At 37.7% G+C, this 20,196-nt stretch overlaps 2 protein-coding genes and 2 non-coding genes across 4 annotated transcripts; all 4 read right to left on the bottom strand.

Annotated features, from left to right (window-relative positions):
- Window positions 1-6,736: 6,736 nt before the first annotated feature.
- LOC110926143 (magnesium transporter MRS2-4) lies at window positions 6,737-10,278 on the bottom strand. The gene is made up of 4 exons (XM_022169900.2): window positions 9,668-10,278; window positions 8,170-8,618; window positions 7,296-7,577; window positions 6,737-7,201 (listed from the first exon to the last, which is right to left on the bottom strand). Exons 1-4 carry the CDS (start codon window positions 10,005-10,007, stop codon window positions 6,923-6,925), a joined length of 1,350 nt encoding a protein of 449 aa, XP_022025592.1. The 5' UTR covers window positions 10,008-10,278; the 3' UTR covers window positions 6,737-6,922.
- Window positions 10,279-14,439: 4,161 nt separating this feature from the next.
- Window positions 14,440-14,513, bottom strand: TRNAR-UCG. Its single transcript has one exon. It is a non-coding gene; the product is annotated as a tRNA-Arg (tRNA).
- A 903-nt stretch (window positions 14,514-15,416) lies between these two features.
- LOC110924275 lies at window positions 15,417-16,190 on the bottom strand. The gene has a single exon (XM_022168303.1). The coding sequence runs from the start codon at window positions 16,188-16,190 to the stop codon at window positions 15,417-15,419; it is 774 nt and encodes a 257-aa protein (XP_022023995.1).
- Window positions 16,191-17,561: 1,371 nt separating this feature from the next.
- Window positions 17,562-17,635, bottom strand: TRNAR-UCG. Its single transcript has one exon. It is a non-coding gene; the product is annotated as a tRNA-Arg (tRNA).
- Window positions 17,636-20,196: the final 2,561 nt, after the last annotated feature.

The raw sequence follows: 20,196 nt of genomic DNA, 5'->3' as shown, positions 1-20,196 counted from the left end.
CGTGCCCAGCGGACACGGGGCCGTGCCCAGGCTTCTGTTCAGCCTATAAATAGGAGTGCTTGGAGCCATTGCAACTCATCCCTTGGCACACCACCTCTCTCACACTTCATCCACCACCCACCACCATCACAACACCATCATCCATTGTCCATCGTAGAGTGTGTGAGTCGTCTCGGGATCCAAGATTGATCGTAAGAGTTCTTGACAATCAAGGCCATGTTTGCCTAAGTCTCTTACATCACTTGGTGAAGACAAGTGTTTAGTATAATACTTTTTATTTTTAATCTTTTGCACTTCTTAATTGGTTTTGTATTAATGACTTTAATAACTAGTTTCTTATGTTGAAGGTGATTCTTCCTTATCGTTTGTCCGTGGTGTCTTGGCATTATTTTACTGTCTATATAAAATAAAAGATTTTCACCATTCATATCTCCACGGTCTATATGGAGGTATGTTGGCTACCTGGTCGAGGGTTAAGGGAACGGTTTGGTAAGAGTCTTGCCCTTGTTCAGCGTTTAGAGGTCCTGCAAGGGACCTGGGTCAAATTTAGTAGGACCTCCTTCAATACCCAAAGGTATTGGATGGCGGGGGTCTAAACTCTTTGATCCCCTCATAAGTTGAACTAATATTAATACTATAACCCAGCTATTTAGGACTGTATCCCTGCTGACTCAGACTACTTAGTCGAGGGTAACGTCACCTCCAAAAGAGGGGCCTACCATAATTTGCATTAATAACTTAATTAATTATCTTTCAATAATCCGACCCTTTAGGATTGTATCCTTGCTGACTCAAACTACTGGGTTGAGGGTAACGTCACCTTCAAAAGAGGGGCCTACTACAATAACTAAGATAATCCCTTAAACAAGTGCAAAAGTGCGAAAATAATCAAAGGTTATACTAATACACGAGTCGGATCCAAGTGATTCATCTTGGCTGTCTGTTTTTATTTTATTTTTATTTTTCAGCATTTAGTTAGTTTTATTTTCTTAGTTTAAAACCTTTTTTCTAACATTTTGATTTGATTAGACGTTGAGGATAAACCGGTACTAAAAGCTCTTGTGTCCTTGGACGACCTCGGTATCTTACCAACACTATGCTACGTTCACGATGGGTGCACTTGCCCATATGTGTGTTTAGTGTTAGTAAATATCGTGTTTTATAAATTTAAAACTTGGCTAAAGAAAGTGTAAAAAGGGCTTAAAATATATACCTAAAACATATTACACTACACACGCATCAAAAGTCATCCTAGAGAATCCTATAAAAAAATTAGGCCAAGTCGACTAAAAAAGGACTCTGATGAAACACTAGTTAACACCGATGGTTAACTAGCTAGGTAGTCTCTTACGTGGGTTCAATCTCCTTCTCTACTCGCCAAAAGACTGGAGTCCTGCAAAACAGTAACACCGTTAGCTCGTTAATAGGGGAATATGGGGGTTTCCCTTTTAACCAGGCTCCAGCGTGAGAATAAGTACTGCTCTGAGGAAGAAAACAATGTGTGTTGTGGGTGAAAAGTGGGGAGAATAGAATGGATAACCTGAATGATGAAGGGTCCTATTTATAGCCGGAGGGTAAAGGAGGGAGGAGCGACCTAGCCAGCTGTTATCGGGCGCCAGCGGTCCGACCAAGGGGAATACCCTCTTGGTCTCCTCTGTTGTGGTCAGGATAGTGGTCCACGTGGCGCGCCGATATTTGTCCATGCTGGAGAAATCGTACTGCTGTTGTCGGTCTGCCACCGGATCTGTCGCAGGTCTACATGGCGCTTGATTAACGGTGACACGTGTCGTCCTTTCTGTCGGAAGGAGCATATTTGGTGCCACCTTGACGTCTTCCAAAAGCTTCTGGATTTACTTGCTGATGTAGGCATCATACTGGATGGAAAAAGTGGTGTGGTCCCTGCCATGTGGACATGGAGTTGGGACCATACCTCTTCAGATTCCTATTAATTATTTTTAAATACGTTTAATTTTAAACTATTAGTCTAATTTTAGACAAGTTAAAACATAATAAGATCTTTGAACCACATATTTTTAAATTTTATTAGGTCCGGACCGAAAATAATCGAGAATCGAACCGAAAATATACCCAATCCAACCCGAACCCAAGTACCTAGGTATTTAGATCGGTTCCAATTTTTCATATAAAATAGGGTCGGGTCGGTTCTCGGTTCTTTTCATGGTGAAACCCGACTTAGACCTATGGACCGGAACCGACCCTATATTTAGGGTAGTGAATCGGTTCTGTATTTTATGTTTGATCGGTTCTCGGGTCGGGTCGGGTAATGGTCGGGTAGGGTCGGGGTTTTCCTTTTGCTCACCCCTATCTTCATCTATATATTTGAGGGGACAATGTTCATCCTCTGTAATTTTTTTTGAACGGCTAACTGTTTTCACGTGTAAACCCACCCTTCGGAGTTATGTCCAAAGGCCGACTACTCGACCACCGCTAGAAAGTGTAGCACACCCCTGATGCGTGGGAACCCCGTGGAATGGGTAAACCCTCGCCCCCTGTTGGACTCGTACCCGAGATGAATCCTGAGCCGAGCCTTCACCCGGATGTCTCACCCTGCAGCAGCCTGGGATCGAATCGGCGCCTCCAATGGAGACAACCAGCCAACCAACCAGCTGAGCTAGAGATTATTGATTTTCTGTAATTATTTTTTAATATACTTTGAAAGTGGTTGTAAGTGATGGAGAGAGAAAAAATAGTGATAAAGACATAAAAATATTTTTTAATTGAAAAAAGAGAAAATATATTTGTTTTAAGTGAAAATATAGGGTAAATTTGGTGAAAGAGACGTGAATACTCTAACGTGAGGTTGATTCTTGCATCGAGAAGAAAACACAATCTCTTTATGTCCCACTTTTAAAGTGCCTCTAATATTTTAGGTAGTGTTTGGTATGCAGGAATGAGAGGCAGAATAGAATGGACAATTACGATGGAATGAAGAAAATGGTGTTTGGTTGGTCAATGGAATGGAATCACTCATTACATAATGCATTTCATTCCCTCAAAATCATTCTATCCACCCCTATGTTTTTTTCATTCCATCTCCTTTTGCACCCTTCATTAACAACACCATAACCCACCACTATCCCTACCACCCGCCACCACCACCGATCATCGATGCCCACCGTCGCCGCCACCTACAACCCGCCACCCCGCCACCCCGAAGGAAGAAGAAAAGAACAAAGTAATATCATCGGGGTTTTTTCAGGCCCAAATCTGAGGTTTTTTTCCGGCCAAAAGCTTGTTTTCATGAAGAACGAAGAAGATGATAGAAGAAAAAGGAATAATGAAGGTTAAAAATCACGAAGTAGTGAGTTCAGCGTACTGTCATCACCACTTTGGTGGGGTGGTAAAGGCTTTATGCCTCTTGTGAAAAGAGATTCAAATTCCTGACATGGGTGGTAAAGGCTTTGTAACCTACCTAACCTTCAGTATCTTTTAGAGTAAATTGCCATTTTAGTCCCTGAGTTTTGTCCAAATTTGTCATTTTAGTCCAAATAGTTTTTTTTGCCTCTGGGTCCCTGACTTTTCCCTTTTGTTGCCATTTTGATCACATACACTAACTCCATCCGAAAACTCCATCTTTAACCAGGGGTATTTTGGGGATTTTCATTTTAAATGTTTTCAATTGCCATTTTGATCCAATTCCAAAAAATAAAAAAAAAATCCAAAAAATCAAAAAAAATCCAAAAAATTCTAAAAAATCATAAAAATTCTAAAAAATCCGTTCCGGCGCGAACCTTTCGAACCCGAACCGTTTCGAGCTGAACTGTTTCGACGCGAACCGTTTCCCGTTTCGACCCGTACCGTTTCGACCCGTACCATTTCGACCCGAACCGTTTCGACGCGAACCGTTTCGACCCGTTCCGTTTCCAGCTGAACCGTTTCGAGGCGAACCGTTTCGAGCCGAACCGTTTCGAGCCGAACCGTTTCGAGCCGAACCGTTTCGAGCCGAACCATTTCGACGCGAACCATTTCGACCCGTACCGTTTCGACCCGAACCGTTTCGAGCTGAATCGTTTGGACGCGAACCGTGCCTCGAAACGGTACAGGTCGAAACGGTTCAGCTCGAAACGGTACGGGTCGAAACAGTTCAGCTCGAAACGGTTCGGTTCGAAACGGTACGGGTCAAAACGGTTCGCTTCGAAACGGTTCAGCTCGAAACGGTTCGCGTCAAAACGGTTCAGCTCGAAACGGTTCGGGTTCGAAACGGTTCGCACCGAAACGGATTTTTTGTATTTTTTTAGAATTTTTATGATTTTTTAGAATTTTTATGATTTTTTAGAATTTTTTGGATTTTTTTTATTTTTTGGAATTGGATCAAAATGGCAATTGAAAACATTTAAAATGAAAATCTCCAAAATACCCCTGGTTAAAGATGGAGTTTTTGGATGGAGTTAGTGTATGTGATAAAAAGGCGAAAAAGGAAAAGTCAGGGACCCAGAGGCAAAAAAAAAAACTATTTGGACTAAAATGACAAATTTAGACAAAATTCAAAGACTAAAATGGCAATTTACTCGTATTTTTTATTTATATTTTATATTCTTGCCTTTATATTTAATTTTTAAAGGATACATATTCTTGCCGTTATATTTAATTTTTAAAGGATACAAATTAGTATTAGATAGTTTTTAAAGGATACAAATTAGTATAAGATAATATTCTAGTTTATTAAGGTTTGTTCTTATAAATAACTAGGATTTTGACCCATCGTCGCAACAGTTAAAGTAACTCGTATTTATACTGTATATTTTACCCGACTCTTTACTTAAAAAAATTACATCACCATCGAATGAAAACGTAGTATATTTGACCCGACTTGCTTTAAAATACAGTTTACAACGTACACAAAATAAGTAGACCACGTTGCGGTGTAATGTCGTAAAAGTCATTTAAACCAAGGGAGGCGTCAAGTTATTAAGTAGAAAAGGTTAAGAAGGTCAAAGTTGTCAATTACTGAAACTTAGAAGTGAATGTGCAACTTACTTAAAGATAAAGGTTAATAGTATTTCATGTCAAAAAATGAAGGGTGTAAAATGGAAAAAACATGAAAGTATAAGGGTCTTTTTTGTTGGTTTAAAACTTTAATGAAATGAAAATGTAAAAAAAAGTCAAAAACTTTAAAAGAGAAAGGTCAAGCAACTCTAGAACTCGGTCAAAGGAAGCAAATGAATGCACATTTGATTTGTTTTTTTATGAAGGATACCGACCTTTGTCTTTAATATTATATAAATAAGAGGACTCGGGGCACCACGTTAAACTTTTCTATAACGCGTTATGGGATAAGCATTTCCCACCGCCACACTTTGTATAACGAGTGATGACTTGTGGAATTGTTTAACGCGTGGAAAAATTAACGGCGTGATGGTTTATTTTTGTGAGGGTACTTGTTGGTTGGGGGGAAATTGTTGGGTGTGGTGGTGAGTGATAACCACCCCCACTAAAAATGATTGTGAGTGATGGAAAAATGGTCAATGACATGGCGAAACTTGATTGGTGCTTGTGAGTGATAAATTCTATCACTAGTGATTCCACCCCTAGTCCCCTAAGAGTGAATCAACTCTAATTCTTTTTTCTAATGGAAAATATTTATTACCTTGTACCTTTTTCTTTACTTTAGTACTCTTCAGTCACTAATGTTCTATGTTTAAGAACATATTTTTATGTGTTACAAAATTTATGAGTGTTAAAAATCCATTGATAGTAATTTCAAGATATGTCATTTTGAAGATTATCATGATGAGACAAGTGGACCGTTATGGCGACTTGGTCACTTTCTGACCCGGGTTCCGAAAACATTGTGTAGAACTATTATAAACTAGTTAACGAATATAAATGTTTTTTTTTACCTTTTCTCGTAATTTTACTTTATTTGTTGATTATTTGCTAGAATAGTTATTTGATTATTGGTTAGTGGATTAGATTATTTGATTACTTGCTTATTACTATTACTATGTGTTATGTATATTTTGTAGATGGTTAACTAAAAGTTAAAGATGTTGCTAGATTAATATAAGATTATTGAAACTTGTTTTTATTTTTAATGTGTACTTTAGAAAATATGAATATCATGGAACTATTTCTTAAAACTTATTGCCAGTGTCAAGAACGGTAAAAACAGAACTTTATTCGGATCAAATAACAATGAAAACTCTCAGACCACTACGGGCGGTCTCAGAGCCACTCTCAGATCACCAATAATATGACCTGATACAATATTATTTTTGTATGCATTTACTTTGAATAATATCCACATAAGCATTAAAAAAATAAAAATTAAAAGAAAAAAATGATAAACTGATGACTTGGTAATTACACAATATTATAACACAAAATTAAAGTTTAGTTAATTTAAAAAGACAAAAAAAAAAGTTTAAATGACTTAATTGGAACGTTTAACAAACTTGATTACATTTCTATGACATTTTCCCTATTTATAAATATAGAACTGGTTGTATTTGTATATGGTATATTTTTAACAGCCAGATTAATTATTAGCTTATTGAACTATACATTAGTTTTGGCTGACGCAATAAGTTTTATCTGACCCGGCCCCAAAAAGGCCTATTTTTTAATACTTAACGATAGATAGCCGACCCCAAAAAATACCGTCCCCCATGAAAAAAAATCATCGGTCCGCCACTGATCATGAAAGCACACATTGCTCCTACAAACATATAATCAAAACTACATTAACAGAAGAAAAAAATGAAGAGTTTTAGAAAGTATAAAAGGCAAACCCAACCAGATGCAGTTGGAATAAGCATTATCATTATCATTATCATCAATCAATCAAAAGGAATACATCATGATAATAAGTAATGTATCAACATACAAAAATCCAAACCCAAATATTTTCCCAAAAATTCAGCATAATTATTTAATTTGGAGAGGGGTTTGTTTTTTTATTTTATGAACCGAGCAGCTTCTTCCATCTAGCGTATCCAAGCACAATTAGAAAAAGCATGATAGACGCGACTGTAATAGCTCCAACGAAAGGCTCAAATATTCCTTCTCTATAATACAAATCACACGGTATATTCATTCCAAATAATCCCGCCACCAGGGTCTCAATGGCTATAGCAAATGACGCGATCGTTAATGTCAGTTGAAGTTGAATAAGCTCGTTACGTTGGTTGTCCAGTTGGATGTTCACATAGTCCTCTGTGTCATCAATGTACTCACGAACCTGTATTTCACAAAAATAATAATACAGATTATATCATATGATATATAAAAGAAACAGTAAAATATAACTTGCAAGAAGAAAAAAAATTACTCACAGATAAGATTTTGTTACGGGTCCCATCAAGCTGCATAAAATAGGCCTCGAGCAACATCTCAAGATCCTCAACATCATCATCGTACAGATTAGCACTTGTCATCATACTTCCACTCTTGACGGAACTAAGCCGCCTCAGATGGTGTCCCCCGTTGTTGAAGCTAATGGACCCCACGCCTCCAGCCAAACCCTCACTCTGTTGGTTCTGTAACCACTTTCTTGTTAAATACAACTGCGTCATATCTTCATCGTCATCAAGAAGATGTTCAAGTTCATCCCTCACCTGAAACCCACATGCATGATTATTCATTCCTCGGCTCAATACGAGTAACAAGAATTTAGGCCTGTACACGAACCGAATGTTCATGAAATGTTGGTGAACTTGTTCGGCAGAAAGTTCGTTTATTTACATTAGTTTATGTTTGTTTCAATTTAAATATATAAGTAGTTTTATTTATATAAATATTAAACATAAAAGGAACTTTCTATCTACTTATATAAATATAACTAAGACTTTTAGTAAAATAAAAATAGGGTTTCCAATGGAATTTATCGTAATTAATCACGAATTTATATAAAGTTACTTTATGTTCACTTATGTTTAGTAAATTATGTTCATTTGTGTTCATTTATTTTCTGCAGGTATGTTCATTTATTTGTTTATTGTTTGTTAAATTAAATTCATTTAAGTTTGTTTGTTTGTTTATGTCCGTTTACGTTTAGCTTTTGAATGAACGAACATAAACAAGCACGAACATGCCTATTTTCTTAATAAACTAACACGAACAAAAAAAAATTATATGTTCGTGTTCGGCTAAAGTTAAATGGACTCGTTCGGTTCATATACAGGCCTAAACAAGATTAATAACAAATACCTTTTGTACCCTTGCAAGCAAACGAGTAAGATTGCTTTTCAAACTCCTTACGCGCTCAAGATTCTTGGTGCTGACATTCTTAGCCAGCTCATCAAGAACAGGATAAGCGTCTCTCTCAAGGTCTGCAACACTCGAGTCCAAATACGTACAAACTACCTCCAACGCAACTTCCAAAACTTGAAATTCAAACGGAAGCTCTGCTTGCAAACCTTCGGAGGTTTCGGGAACAGGTATCCATCGTCCAGAGGCCGATAAATTCGATTCCGCATCACGTAAAGCAAGCTGACGATTACCAGATATACTGGAATTGGTCTTGTGAGAAAGTTGTTGCCTCAGTTGATCCACAAATGGAAGAACTTCTTGGCGTAGAGGATCAAGTAAAAGTACTTCTTCTGCTGTGACTATCGCCTTTATATATTCCAAATTAACAACCATCGCCCTTTCCCTAGCTGCACCAATTAATTATTTAATTTAAAATTTCAGATATTGAATCTAAGAATATGTATTTTTAGGTCAAAATGTCAAACGAAAGTTAAAACGTTTTATTTGGAGTTTAGACAGGTCAAAGCTTTAAAGCAAGTAAGTATGTGCTTAGACTTTAAAGCGGAAGCAAATATGAGTGTGTTCTATGTGCATGCTAATTAGAACTTTGTTTATGTAGCTAATCATAAATTCAACACTAAGAATGTTGTATTTAAAATCCAAGAACTACAAAATATGACTTCAATTGCAAAAAGGGTTATTCATTGTGTCCTGACTGCTCTCTATGTTTACAATACAAGTTTACGACAACAACCAAACTCAGTAAATCCCATTTTCAAATAGCAAAGCTATTGATAGGGTCTGAGAAGGGTAAGATGTAGGCAAATCTTACCTCTATCCCGAAGGATAGAGAGGCTGCTTCCAGAGAGACCCCCAACTCTAAAACAAACCGCAAACAAACAAGCTAAACTAAATATATAGAAAGGTACCAAAAGCAAAATGAGGGGTAGAAGAGTAGCATAATATAACGGAAACATATATAACATGATAAGATAGCATATAGATACAGATAGAAGCAGACAATCACATGCAAAGTCCACCTAAAACGTAGAAAAAGATAATCCCCTAAGACAAAGCTTAAACACACATGTATCCTCCCCTAAAAGTCCTTAACCTTAATTCTATGTATCCATGAACTCCTATCCTGGATCATGTCATCAGAGAGGTGCATCTGTAGCAAATCTCGCCTAATACGCTAATCCCTAATCAATTTAGGTTTGTCCACCTAAAACGTAGAAAAACATAATCCCCTAAGACGAAGCTTAAACACATCTGTACCCTCCCCTAAAAGTCCTTAACCTTAATTCTACGTATCCACGAACTCCTATCCTGGACCATGTCATCACAGAGGTTTGTCCTGAACTTTATGTGCCCACATATCCACCTCAGCATCCTCATAACACAAGTTTTGGATCACAAAACAAAAACAAAACCCTAATCAAATGAAAGCGATTACCAAGAATATTAGACGAATTGGAGAAAACAGGACCCAAAATCCTCAAATCCCTAGCTGGAATCCCGGCCCGCTTAATAATGGTGGTCTTATCACACTCAAATACTTCCGATTCACCGGACCTATCAAACCGCATCCACAGCCTCGCCCCACCTGCCTTCTTCTTCACTTTGGCCACCGCAGCAACCGGTTTCGCCGTCGAAACCACCTCGTTGTTGGGAGACGGTGATTGCTCCGACAAAAGTAAGGGCGATTCGCCGGCCTTCTTGGCCGTCTTCCGCCGCCTGGTTGTGGTGCCGCCGCTGCTGCTCCGGCGAAACGAGAAGGGGTTCGTTTTGCCCATTGGTTAACCCCTCAATCAAATGTTTGATGGGAAATTGGGTTGGATTAATTAATTAAAGATATGTTGTGTTGATGGAATCGATGATGTAAAGGAGAAAGAGGGGAGAAGAAGGGTCGTCTCCGTCTTGTTCTTCCCCTTCTTCCTCTTCCATATAAGACAGAATCGGAATGAATTAATGAAAGAAATTAATGTTCGATTTGATTGATGATGGATGATAAAGGTTCCAAACGCTTCTCCCAAATTGCCAATCAACGGGGTGGGTGGGGGGTATATGTCGATGCTAACCATGGTTATTATTATTATCATTCTTAAAAGCCCGGCTAAGGCGACCCAACCACCCCTAGTCCCCTAAGTGTGGTAACCCAAATGCTGGGTAACCTAAGCCCACTATCTTCAATATCAGACAAAATCTAGCCCGGCTACATGTGGTAACCTAAATGCTGGGTAACCCAAACTCATCATCTTTAATATCAAATAAAATCTATCATCTAAAGGTCCGCTACAGTAAAACTCAATTGAAATTATAATCGAACATGTATATTTACGGTCGTAACCTAAATTTGACCCAGTTTTGTTTTAAGGACCCGGTTTAAGGTTTTGCTCATAGTTAATCATGTTAGGAAAATAACTAAATATGAAATATGATTAAAAGGTCACTTCTTTGTCATTACGATTTCAAATATTGTTTTGCTCATAGTAAGTCACGTTAGAAAAATGATTAAATTTAAAATATGATTAAAAGGTTATTTCTTTCTCATTACGATTAGATATATCTATATAACTATATAAAGCAAATCTAATGTATAGAAATGTAAATTTATATTGCGTCCAACTCTTAAAGCGATATATACAACTAATAAATGTTTGTTTTATGGGGGTAATTTCGGAAGAAGGTCAACATTTTAAGACACTATAAGGGTATAATAGTAAATTCTACCTACATCCATACTCACAAGCTCAAAATCCTTTCCATCCTTGCCCTTGAAGAAACCTAATCGATGCCCAACTAAAGACACGTCTCGTCATCTTCCATGTGGTCAGTTAAACCCTTTATGAAGCCCATTAAACCCGTACTGTTTCGAAACAAACTACTTTGACGTGAACCGTTTCGATCTGTACCATTTAGACATGAACCATTTGGAAACGAACTGCTTTGACGGGAATCGTTTCGGCGGGAATCTTTTTGAGGCGAATCTTTTTGACCCGAACTGTTTCGACGCGGACCGTTTTGACCCGTACCGTTCCTACCCGAACCGTTTTGACCCGAAGCGGGAGTGTTGTGTGCGTGGGTGATGGATTCCAATTCATTTGACAACCAAACACATCAAAAATGGAATTGAAATTCCAATTCCAACATTTTCCAATTTCAATTGGAATTTTTAAATTCTTAATCCAATTCCTTCAAATTCTAATTCCAATTCCAATTCCAAAACATTTCACGAACCAAACGCCCCTTATAAATCTCTCATTAACTTTAGTACGTAACTAACATACATAGTAAGCATACTAAGGCTGGACGGTATGGGGACCATCCAGCATCGTCGTCGTGCCCCCTCTCCATTTCCTTCCCATCGTCGTCGTGCCTGCTTCGTCCAGATCGTCGGAGGTGAGACGAATTAGACGGGCCTCCCCATCTCACACACATATATACATACAAAATATACTTACATATACATATATATTTTAGGCTCATCCTACATTTCCTTACCTCCATCCTCTTTGCCCCATCCTCATACCCGATCTACGTGGCACTTACGTGGCGGGTCATCCTCCATCAACCATACCGTCCAGCCTAATAAAACAATCAATGTAAATATTCCCTTTACAAAAAATAGATTTTATAAATTAATTAAGCCCATTAAATGGGATGTAACAAAGCGTGTAGCATTTAGAAAAAGTCAAGTATATAAAAGATGAATTTGTATTCTCAGCATACGCACAACTTTAGTCGTCAGTTTAAATAATAACTATAAGGTTTTGTAATTGTTGAGCATCTATTTAGTGGCAGAAGCATTATTTTTTTTCATGGGGAACAATTAGGGGTTTACCAAACTTACAAGGGGGCGATTGAGATTTTTGTCTAAAAAATTACATCGTTTTTTTTTACCCTAAAAGGAGCGATTAGAATTTTTGTCTAAAAAAATACAACCCCCCCCCCCCCCCAAGTGTAGGTCCGCCCCTGCATATATTAGTCAACATACACAATTTTGTTATGTTTTGGAATTAAAGTTGTATCTATAAACTGAAGACTCCAGCAACAACTTGAAAGCTGATATGAAGAAGATTTCCCGATCTTAGACAAAGTATCATCATCATCATACTCAGTAAATCCCACCAATAGCAAAGCTAAGGTAGGGTCTGAGGAGGGTAAGATGTAGACAACCTTACCTCTACCCCGTAGGAATAAAGAGGCTGCTTCCAGTGAGACCCCGACTCGATTGTAGTTTTGCATCAAGCCTTAGACATAAGGCACATAACACTCAGCAATTGAGACAAATGCCGATTAGTGCATGTACCCCGTTGTCTTTCGGCTATCAACGCCACCACATGATACATGATTAACCATCCGCCTCTTTTAACGTTATTTTCACGAAATTAGTAAAACAACGTTAGAATTAGTGCACTTTCACGATCGCAGACGAAGTATAAAAGACACAAAAGAGCAGGATCTGAACATTGATGTTGATCGTTAGATTACAAGACTCCTTTGGAAGTATGTTTTTTTTTCGAACGGCAACCTTTTATAAAAATGGAATACTAGCAAGATACTAGTAGCCAAAAGACAAGCATACAATCAAAAAGAGAAATTACACCACTCTCAACACCTTAAAGCTTTAAAAGGTGCCCCATTTTTAATCCACAAAAATCCTAGAGACTTAACGTCTTCCATCACCTTTGGGCCTGTAATCTCTATGCCCAAAAAAATCGGCTTGTTTCTAGCCTTCCAAATACACCAACAAGCTATCATAATAATCCCTTGAAGAACTTTGCCTTTCTTTTTGTCTGAAGAACTGAACTTATGAAAGTTAAAAAGGTCTAGAACTGAAAAAGCATAAATGGGGGTTACCTTACACCAATTTGATATTGCTTGCCAAATATATGTTGCCAGAGAACATGAAATAAGAAGATGCGAGAATGATTCAGTATCGTAGTTGCATAACCCACATAAAACCGAATCCAAATGAACATTCCTATGTGCGAGCCCCTCCCTAGTCGGTATACGATCCAAACTAGCTTGCCATGAAAAATTGTTAATTTTTTGAGGTATCTAGTTGTTCCAGTGTGTCGATTGCCTAGGAACCGAACCAGTCTCCACTGTCTTGTATAGAACTTTTTTCATTGAGGCAACTGAAAATCTTCCATCGCTTTCCTTAGCCCAAATCCATTCATCCTTGCTCTCCGTTAACGATCCAAACTAGCTTGCCATGAAAAAATGGTTTTTTTTTTTTTTTTTTTTTTTTTTTTTTTTTTTTTGTATCCAGTTGTTCCAGTTCTGTGATTGTTAATTCTGACAAATGTTTTACAAACACACTCTTTAATTTAGAAAGTCTTATTTCAAATCCTAATCCTATTCTACCATTATCATCTACTAATATATTCTCATTTAAGATCCATATAATTAAAACTCTATGGCATACAATTATTTATCATATATAACCATGCATCACATATAATTATCTATAGACGACTGTAGTTGTTAAAATTATATATATACTACCATTATCAATCGAAGATGAGATGATAACTTATGTGTGGTTCTTCTAAATCTATTTATTAAAAAATGGATGGTACACGGTAACTCTCATAACTAGATATTAAGTGTTCAAAATATATATAAAAAGTAGCTGGCTGACTGGCTGACTGCTTGAGTCAACGATTATATAGATAATATTTGATTTGCTTGAGTTTATAGTTCAGAAAAAGAAGAGGAAGAAAGTATAAATACCCATCTTAACCCATGACTCAAACCTGCCCATCCTAACCTTTTTCTTAATAAACTCATACTAACCCAAACTCATCCTAACCCATGACCCAAACCTGCCCAACCCAAACTCATCTTAAATCATTAGTCGCGAGCGGCCCATCAAGGATGTCCCTACCTCCAAGATAACATGATAACTTATTTGTGGATTGATGAATCGTCTAAATCTAATAAAAAAGGGATGGTACATTGGTACTACACGGTAACTCTCATATAAAGTCTTCAATATATATATATATATATATATATATATATATATATATATATATAAGCTGTTTGAGTCAAACAATTATTTAGAAAGCTTAACATTTGATTTGCATATGTGTTATGAAACCCCATTGTTTTGTTTTACACAGGAAAGACGTAGAAGAAAAAGAACTTTAGGTAGCAAAATGATACAATGTAAAACTAGAGTGGGCAAAGAGTAAAAGATAGACAAAAAATAAGAAACGACCACAGTGGGAGTCGAACCCACGACCTTCTGATCCGAAGTCAGACGCGCTAATCCACTGCGCTATGCGGTCACTTTGTTGTTGTAAGTGCCTTCAACTATACACACTATTTTATTTAAGTTTTAAACCAACATAGACTGGTCTAACCCTCTTTGACTGCCATTAGTCAACTATCAACAAATTTCCAACACTCAAATGAAGTACAAAAGGTAAGTAAAGAGCAAGACCTGAACTGCCAAACACTGATGTTGATCGTAAGTTAGATTACAAGACCTCTTTGGAAGTCTGAGGTTGTTAAAGCTAACAAAGTGTTACAAAGACAAATGTAAAGAGATATTTGTATTGAAAAATTACATATCTTGTCTATCTAGATAAAAATAAATATTCTAGATTTTGTGATAACAATCTTCTCAAAATATATATACATAAAGAGCAGAGCTTCAAGTTTTAAAGTTTTTCAAAAGCACAATACTCTGAAGAGTTCAAGAAAGAACAAAAGAGAGAGAACTTTTAAACATGTAACCTACATTACTGAACTATACATTTAGAGTTTGTTATTTGAACAACTTATTGTATCAATAGCTTGTTTGTTCAACAAATCCTTATCCTACCTTTATCATCTACTAATATATTCTCATCTAATATCTATATATGTAACCCTATCTTTAGTTTTTTTTTTTGGGCCAGCAAAGGAGTTTTTCTTCAAACAATCAAAAAAAGAATCGTCTTGAGGATATCAGCCTGAGTGCGTTCTTGAGGCGATTGAGGCATCTTCTTCCATGCCAAATCCCAACATAACCCCCCACCTGGGGTCTTTTTGTAACAGTCTTGAAACATAACTCTTCGCTTTGGCGCGTTGAAATAGAATCGGCAGAGCATCCTTGAGCCACCCAGTAGCCGACCACGGATCATGCCAACAGTCAGCCTTATCCCCCTTCCGCATATCACACGCCAGCTTCATGTTTAAATCCAATCCTAATTTTTGAAACTCTTTATTGACTGTTGCTCCAGTCCCAAATTGTCGCTTCTACCTCCCTCGTGAATGGCTCTAATCACTTTCACCCATGTTTGGTCTCCATTATTCTTGTATCTCCACCACCACTTGGTCAATAAGCCCAAGTTCATCTCCTTGATGCCACCCACACCCAAACCGCCTCCCTTTTTCCCTTTCAAGATCCTTTCCCACACGACCCACCTAATCTTATTCCCATTGGCCCCACCTCTCCAAAGGAATCTCCTTCGGATTCCCTCCAAGGTTTTTAGGACACTGACCGGAGCCTTGAAGAATGATAGGTAATAGTTTGTAATCGAACCAAGAACCGACTTGATCAGGACCACCCTCCTGGCAAAAGACAAGTCCCTAACCTTCCAAGCCGATAACTTAGCGTTAAAGACATCCACCGCCGGTTTCCAATTTGCTACCCTATTCATGTTGGCCTCGACGGGAAGGCCTAGGTACACGGAAGGGAACTCCCCCTTTCTACAATGGAGGATATTTGCCAAGTCCGCCACCTCTTGCCCACCCACGCCTACGCCATAGACGTTGTTCTTGTTAAGATTGACCTTAAGACCCGATGCCAAATCAAAACACCTTAGGATCCTATTGAGATTTTTGAGGTTAGTGGCGGACCACTCCCCAAAGAAAAGCGCATTGTTTGCATAAAACAAGTGCGAGACACTTGGACCATCCTTGCTCAAATTCAGACCCTTGAACTTCCCCTTTTGAACCATAACGTGCAACGCCTCCATAACAATGGTGAATAAAAAGGGCGACAAGGGGTCTCCTTGCCTTAACCCTCTTTTTAATTCAAACTCTTCCGTAGGAAAGCTATTAACCAAGATGGATGCCTAGCCCGTGTAGAGCATTCCCATCACTCAATTCCTCCACTTAGGGTGAAATCCCATGTGTGTCATGACATTGATTAGAAATTTCTAAGCTACAGAATCATACGCCTTCTCGAAATCCGCCTTAAAAAGTAGAACCTTCTTTTTCTCTTTTTTTGCCCATGAAATAACTTCATTAGTCACGAGCGGGCCATCAAGGATGTTCCTACCTTTTACGAAAGCAGATTGTACGGGGGATTGATGGATCATCTGAATCATTAGTCACGAGCGGGCCATCGGGGATGTTCCTACCTCTAAGATAGGGCTGGCATATCGGGTCAACCCGATCTGTTAAGACACGAACACGAAACCTGTAAACACGAACACGAACCTGTTAATAAACAGGTTACACGAAATGACCTGTTAAGACACGAAAATGTTACCAACATATCATATGACCTGTTTAAGACACAAACACGATCTGTTAAGACACAGACACGACCTGTTAAGACACGAACATGATCTGTTATTCCATATTTGAAATTAGCAATTAAGGAACGTGTTTAATGAAAATTTAGTCGCCAAAGGTTCACAAAAGTCATAAAACATGCATAAACACATATTTGATATATTTTTTTAATTTAAAATAATAAACAGGTCAATAACGGGTCTTAACAGGTTAACGGGTTTTAACCTGTTTAGACACGAAATTTAAACAGGTCTTATCGTGTCGACCTGTTTAGACACGAAACATGTTAACTTCGTGCAGGTTCGTGTCGTGTTATCGTGTTCGTGTCAAAATTGTCAGCCCTACTCCAAGATGACATGATAACTTATCTGTGGATTGATGGATCGTCTAAATCTAATAAAAAGGGATGGTACATTGGTACTACACGGGGGGGGGGGGGGGGGTATTGCACGGACCTCCCGGCCGCTGGAGTGATCCCACTCCACAAGCTAGCAACGTCCCAATGCTGCCTGGCGGTGAATACCCCATCCCGAGCTGAGTCCGTTTCCCTCTGGAAAGAAGGTGGCAGAATACCCCCTGCCTGGACTCGAACCCGGGTCTCTATGAAGAGTAGAGGTGGGACTGGCCAACTGGGACACCCCAGTTGGTTACTACACGGTAACTCTCATAACGACATATAAAGTGTTCAAAAAATATATATATAAAAGCTGTTTGAGTCAAACCATTATTTAGAAAGCTATTTGCATATGTTTTATGGAACCCCATTGTTTTGTAATATAAAATACAAGAGCAAAAGAAAAAAAAAAAAAAAAAAAAAAAATAGGAAGCGACCACAGTGGGAGTCGAACCCACGACCTTCTGATCCGAAGTCAGACGCGCTAATCCACTGCGCTATGCGGTCAATTTGTTGATTATTGGTTATCATTATGATATTTATTGTAAACTTTTCGTATTTGTTATCCTTTTTGTCCAAATACTGTTTCATTTAATTTACGGGACAGGTATATTGCCACTATATTATTTAAATTTAAAATGAAATTCTTTTCCTAAAGTTTAGAGTTAATTGCCCGGATGGTGGTTTCACGTTTTTTCACGTTTAGTCCCCACCTTTTGAAAATAGCAGGTATGCTCCCTATGGTTTGTCATTTTGTTACTCGGATAGTCCCCTGACATTTACTCTGGGGACTATCCGAGTAACAAAATGACAAATCATAGGGAGCATACCTGCTATTTCCAAACTAACTGACATCTACTCAGGGGACTAACCGAGTAACAAAATAACAAACCATGGGGAGCATACCTGCTATTTTCAAAAGGTGGGAACTAAATGTGAAAAAACGTGAAACCACAGGGATCATCCGGGCAATTAACTCTAAAGTTTACTATAGTGCTACTGAGATAAATATTCTATACGAAATTAACTTTTAAGAAGTGAATTGTAGGAAGCACTAACTATTGTTTAAAATGTGATGTTGGAAAACTTACCGACGTTCGAATCATGTTTCTTCCTTCTTTGCACAGCGACTTTAAAATTGAAATTTTGGGTTATTCTAAGAATCGTGAATACACTATCGATTTAACCTTCTGATCCTACACATCAAAGATTCATTGTATTATGATCATTTGTTTGGTTATACACTATCTCTATACCCTATAAAAGGGGTCTTTGATGACGAACAATAAACGAAGACGATCAAGTTATTCGAAGCTATCTATGTTCATCATCTTATTCGATCCGGTTCAATGATTATTTAGGTGTCATGTATTTCTATGTTTTATGAAATAAAAAGGTTTTGCATTTTATATTTCTATGATTTATCCAAAAGAAATGAATACCCGAGGCATACCCGAACCAAACCCGATCCATACCCGACCCTACCCGAACTCGAAAATAGGGTATTATAATACCCGGGTATTAGAAAACCTGACCCAAACCCTATCCGAACCCGGGTATATAGGGTATACATTTTTTATATAAAACCCGGACCATACCCGGAACCGAGTATTCAGAAAACCCGATTTGTGCACCACTACATCAGATGCGTCAATCTGATCTATGCCTATTTTATAAAATAAGACAACAAAGCCCACTTCATAAATCCATTTGTTTTAATCATGGTTGCAAAAGTTGCTAGGCGCTCCCTAGTCGGATTCGGGAGTACTCGGGAAGTACTCGGCTTAGGCGGAGATTACTCGGGGAGTAATTGGCCTAGGAGAAGAGTACTCGTACCTCGGTAGCCTGCCTTGTAGCGAGTACTCGGAGAGTACTCGGAACCTAGGCGGGACTTTTACAACCATGATTTTAATTTATCCATTAGGCCTAAATTAGTTTATTACTTCAATTAGTCTACTACAAGAACCAAGGCCCAATTAGAATTAATAAACAAGCACAAATTGAAAAAGATTTTAATTAACAAGCCCAAAATACAATATAAATTGTATTTACAAAACCGATGAATACCTGATTTTGTTAAATTAAAATGAGCTTGCACTTTCGCGTCTTCTAACTCGTTTAGTTTCTAATAAGATCGACTTAGCCTACAACTAATCCAGTATCATCAAAATTCGTTAATAACACTAAAATTACCAACATATGATGGATGAGACGGTTATGTAAAAACATATATTTCTCTCCTGACTACATATGATCAAACATTGGGCAATCTTCGTGGTTCTTTACCTTAAGTTGGTCATGTAAACGAGCACGTATGTTACCTTACCATTTAATCAACTTGATTAGCGTATGACTTACGTATATCACCTATGATTCTTGAAACTTTGTTCTTGATTGCTTATAACCATCTAATGACATGTGCATATATTTATAAAAAAACATCATATTTTGAACACTGATAAACCAAGTTAATCTTTAACTTCACCAAATTAACTTCTTACTGTTTGCAACTAGGTTTTTGGTTTCGTTTTAGGTTACAATAGTTTTGATTTTATACTCGGCTCCTTCTTTTCCCTAAACAACTCACGAGGCAATATGTCACAACTCACAAACCGAGCTCTTTTTTAATACATTTGGCTTCGGCTTTATAATTTGTAATAAGTAAACGCTCAAGTACTAAAAACTTGGGAGTGTTTAAAAAATATATTTGTTAACCATCAATTATCAACTAAGACACGATTCTTAACTTAAAGATAATATCTTAGGTGATACATTTATGTTCATTTTTTTAGTTAAAACAAATTACAGTTATTTTGAAACATTTTTTTCTTATAGCGTTAAAATAACCTCTTAAAGGTCATTAGTCCACCAGAACAGTAAACAACCTCTTAAAGGTCATTTGTCCACCATAACTGTGATTTACATGATCTCATTGGTTAGCAGGGTGTTGACAGAGTCTCTAAAGATATACACTTTTATGAATCGACATCATTTTATCAAGTTTTGACCCAATTTTAATATAGGGCAAATTCAGATTGATCCATTTTCCCCTTCCATTATTGTTTATT

Source organism: Helianthus annuus, chromosome 11 (assembly GCF_002127325.2).
Source record: "Helianthus annuus cultivar XRQ/B chromosome 11, HanXRQr2.0-SUNRISE, whole genome shotgun sequence".
NCBI lineage: Eukaryota > Viridiplantae > Streptophyta > Magnoliopsida > Asterales > Asteraceae > Helianthus > Helianthus annuus.
The sequence above is the reverse complement of the archived record's forward strand: the minus strand, read 5'-3'. Positions and strand labels throughout refer to the sequence as shown.

Coding starts and splice junctions, on each gene's coding strand:
- LOC110926143 (XM_022169900.2), bottom strand. CDS start 10,007: ATGGGCAAAACGAACCCCTTCTCGTTTCGCCGGAGCAGCAGCGGCGGC. Junction 7,578..8,169: donor TGCTTGCAAGGGTACAAAAG/GTATTTGTTATT, acceptor TGTGGGTTTCAG/GTGAGGGATGAACTTGAACA. Junction 7,202..7,295: donor CCCGTAACAAAATCTTATCT/GTGAGTAATTTT, acceptor TGTGAAATACAG/GTTCGTGAGTACATTGATGA.
- LOC110924275 (XM_022168303.1), bottom strand. CDS start 16,190: ATGGAGGCGTTGCACGTTATGGTTCAAAAGGGGAAGTTCAAGGGTCTG.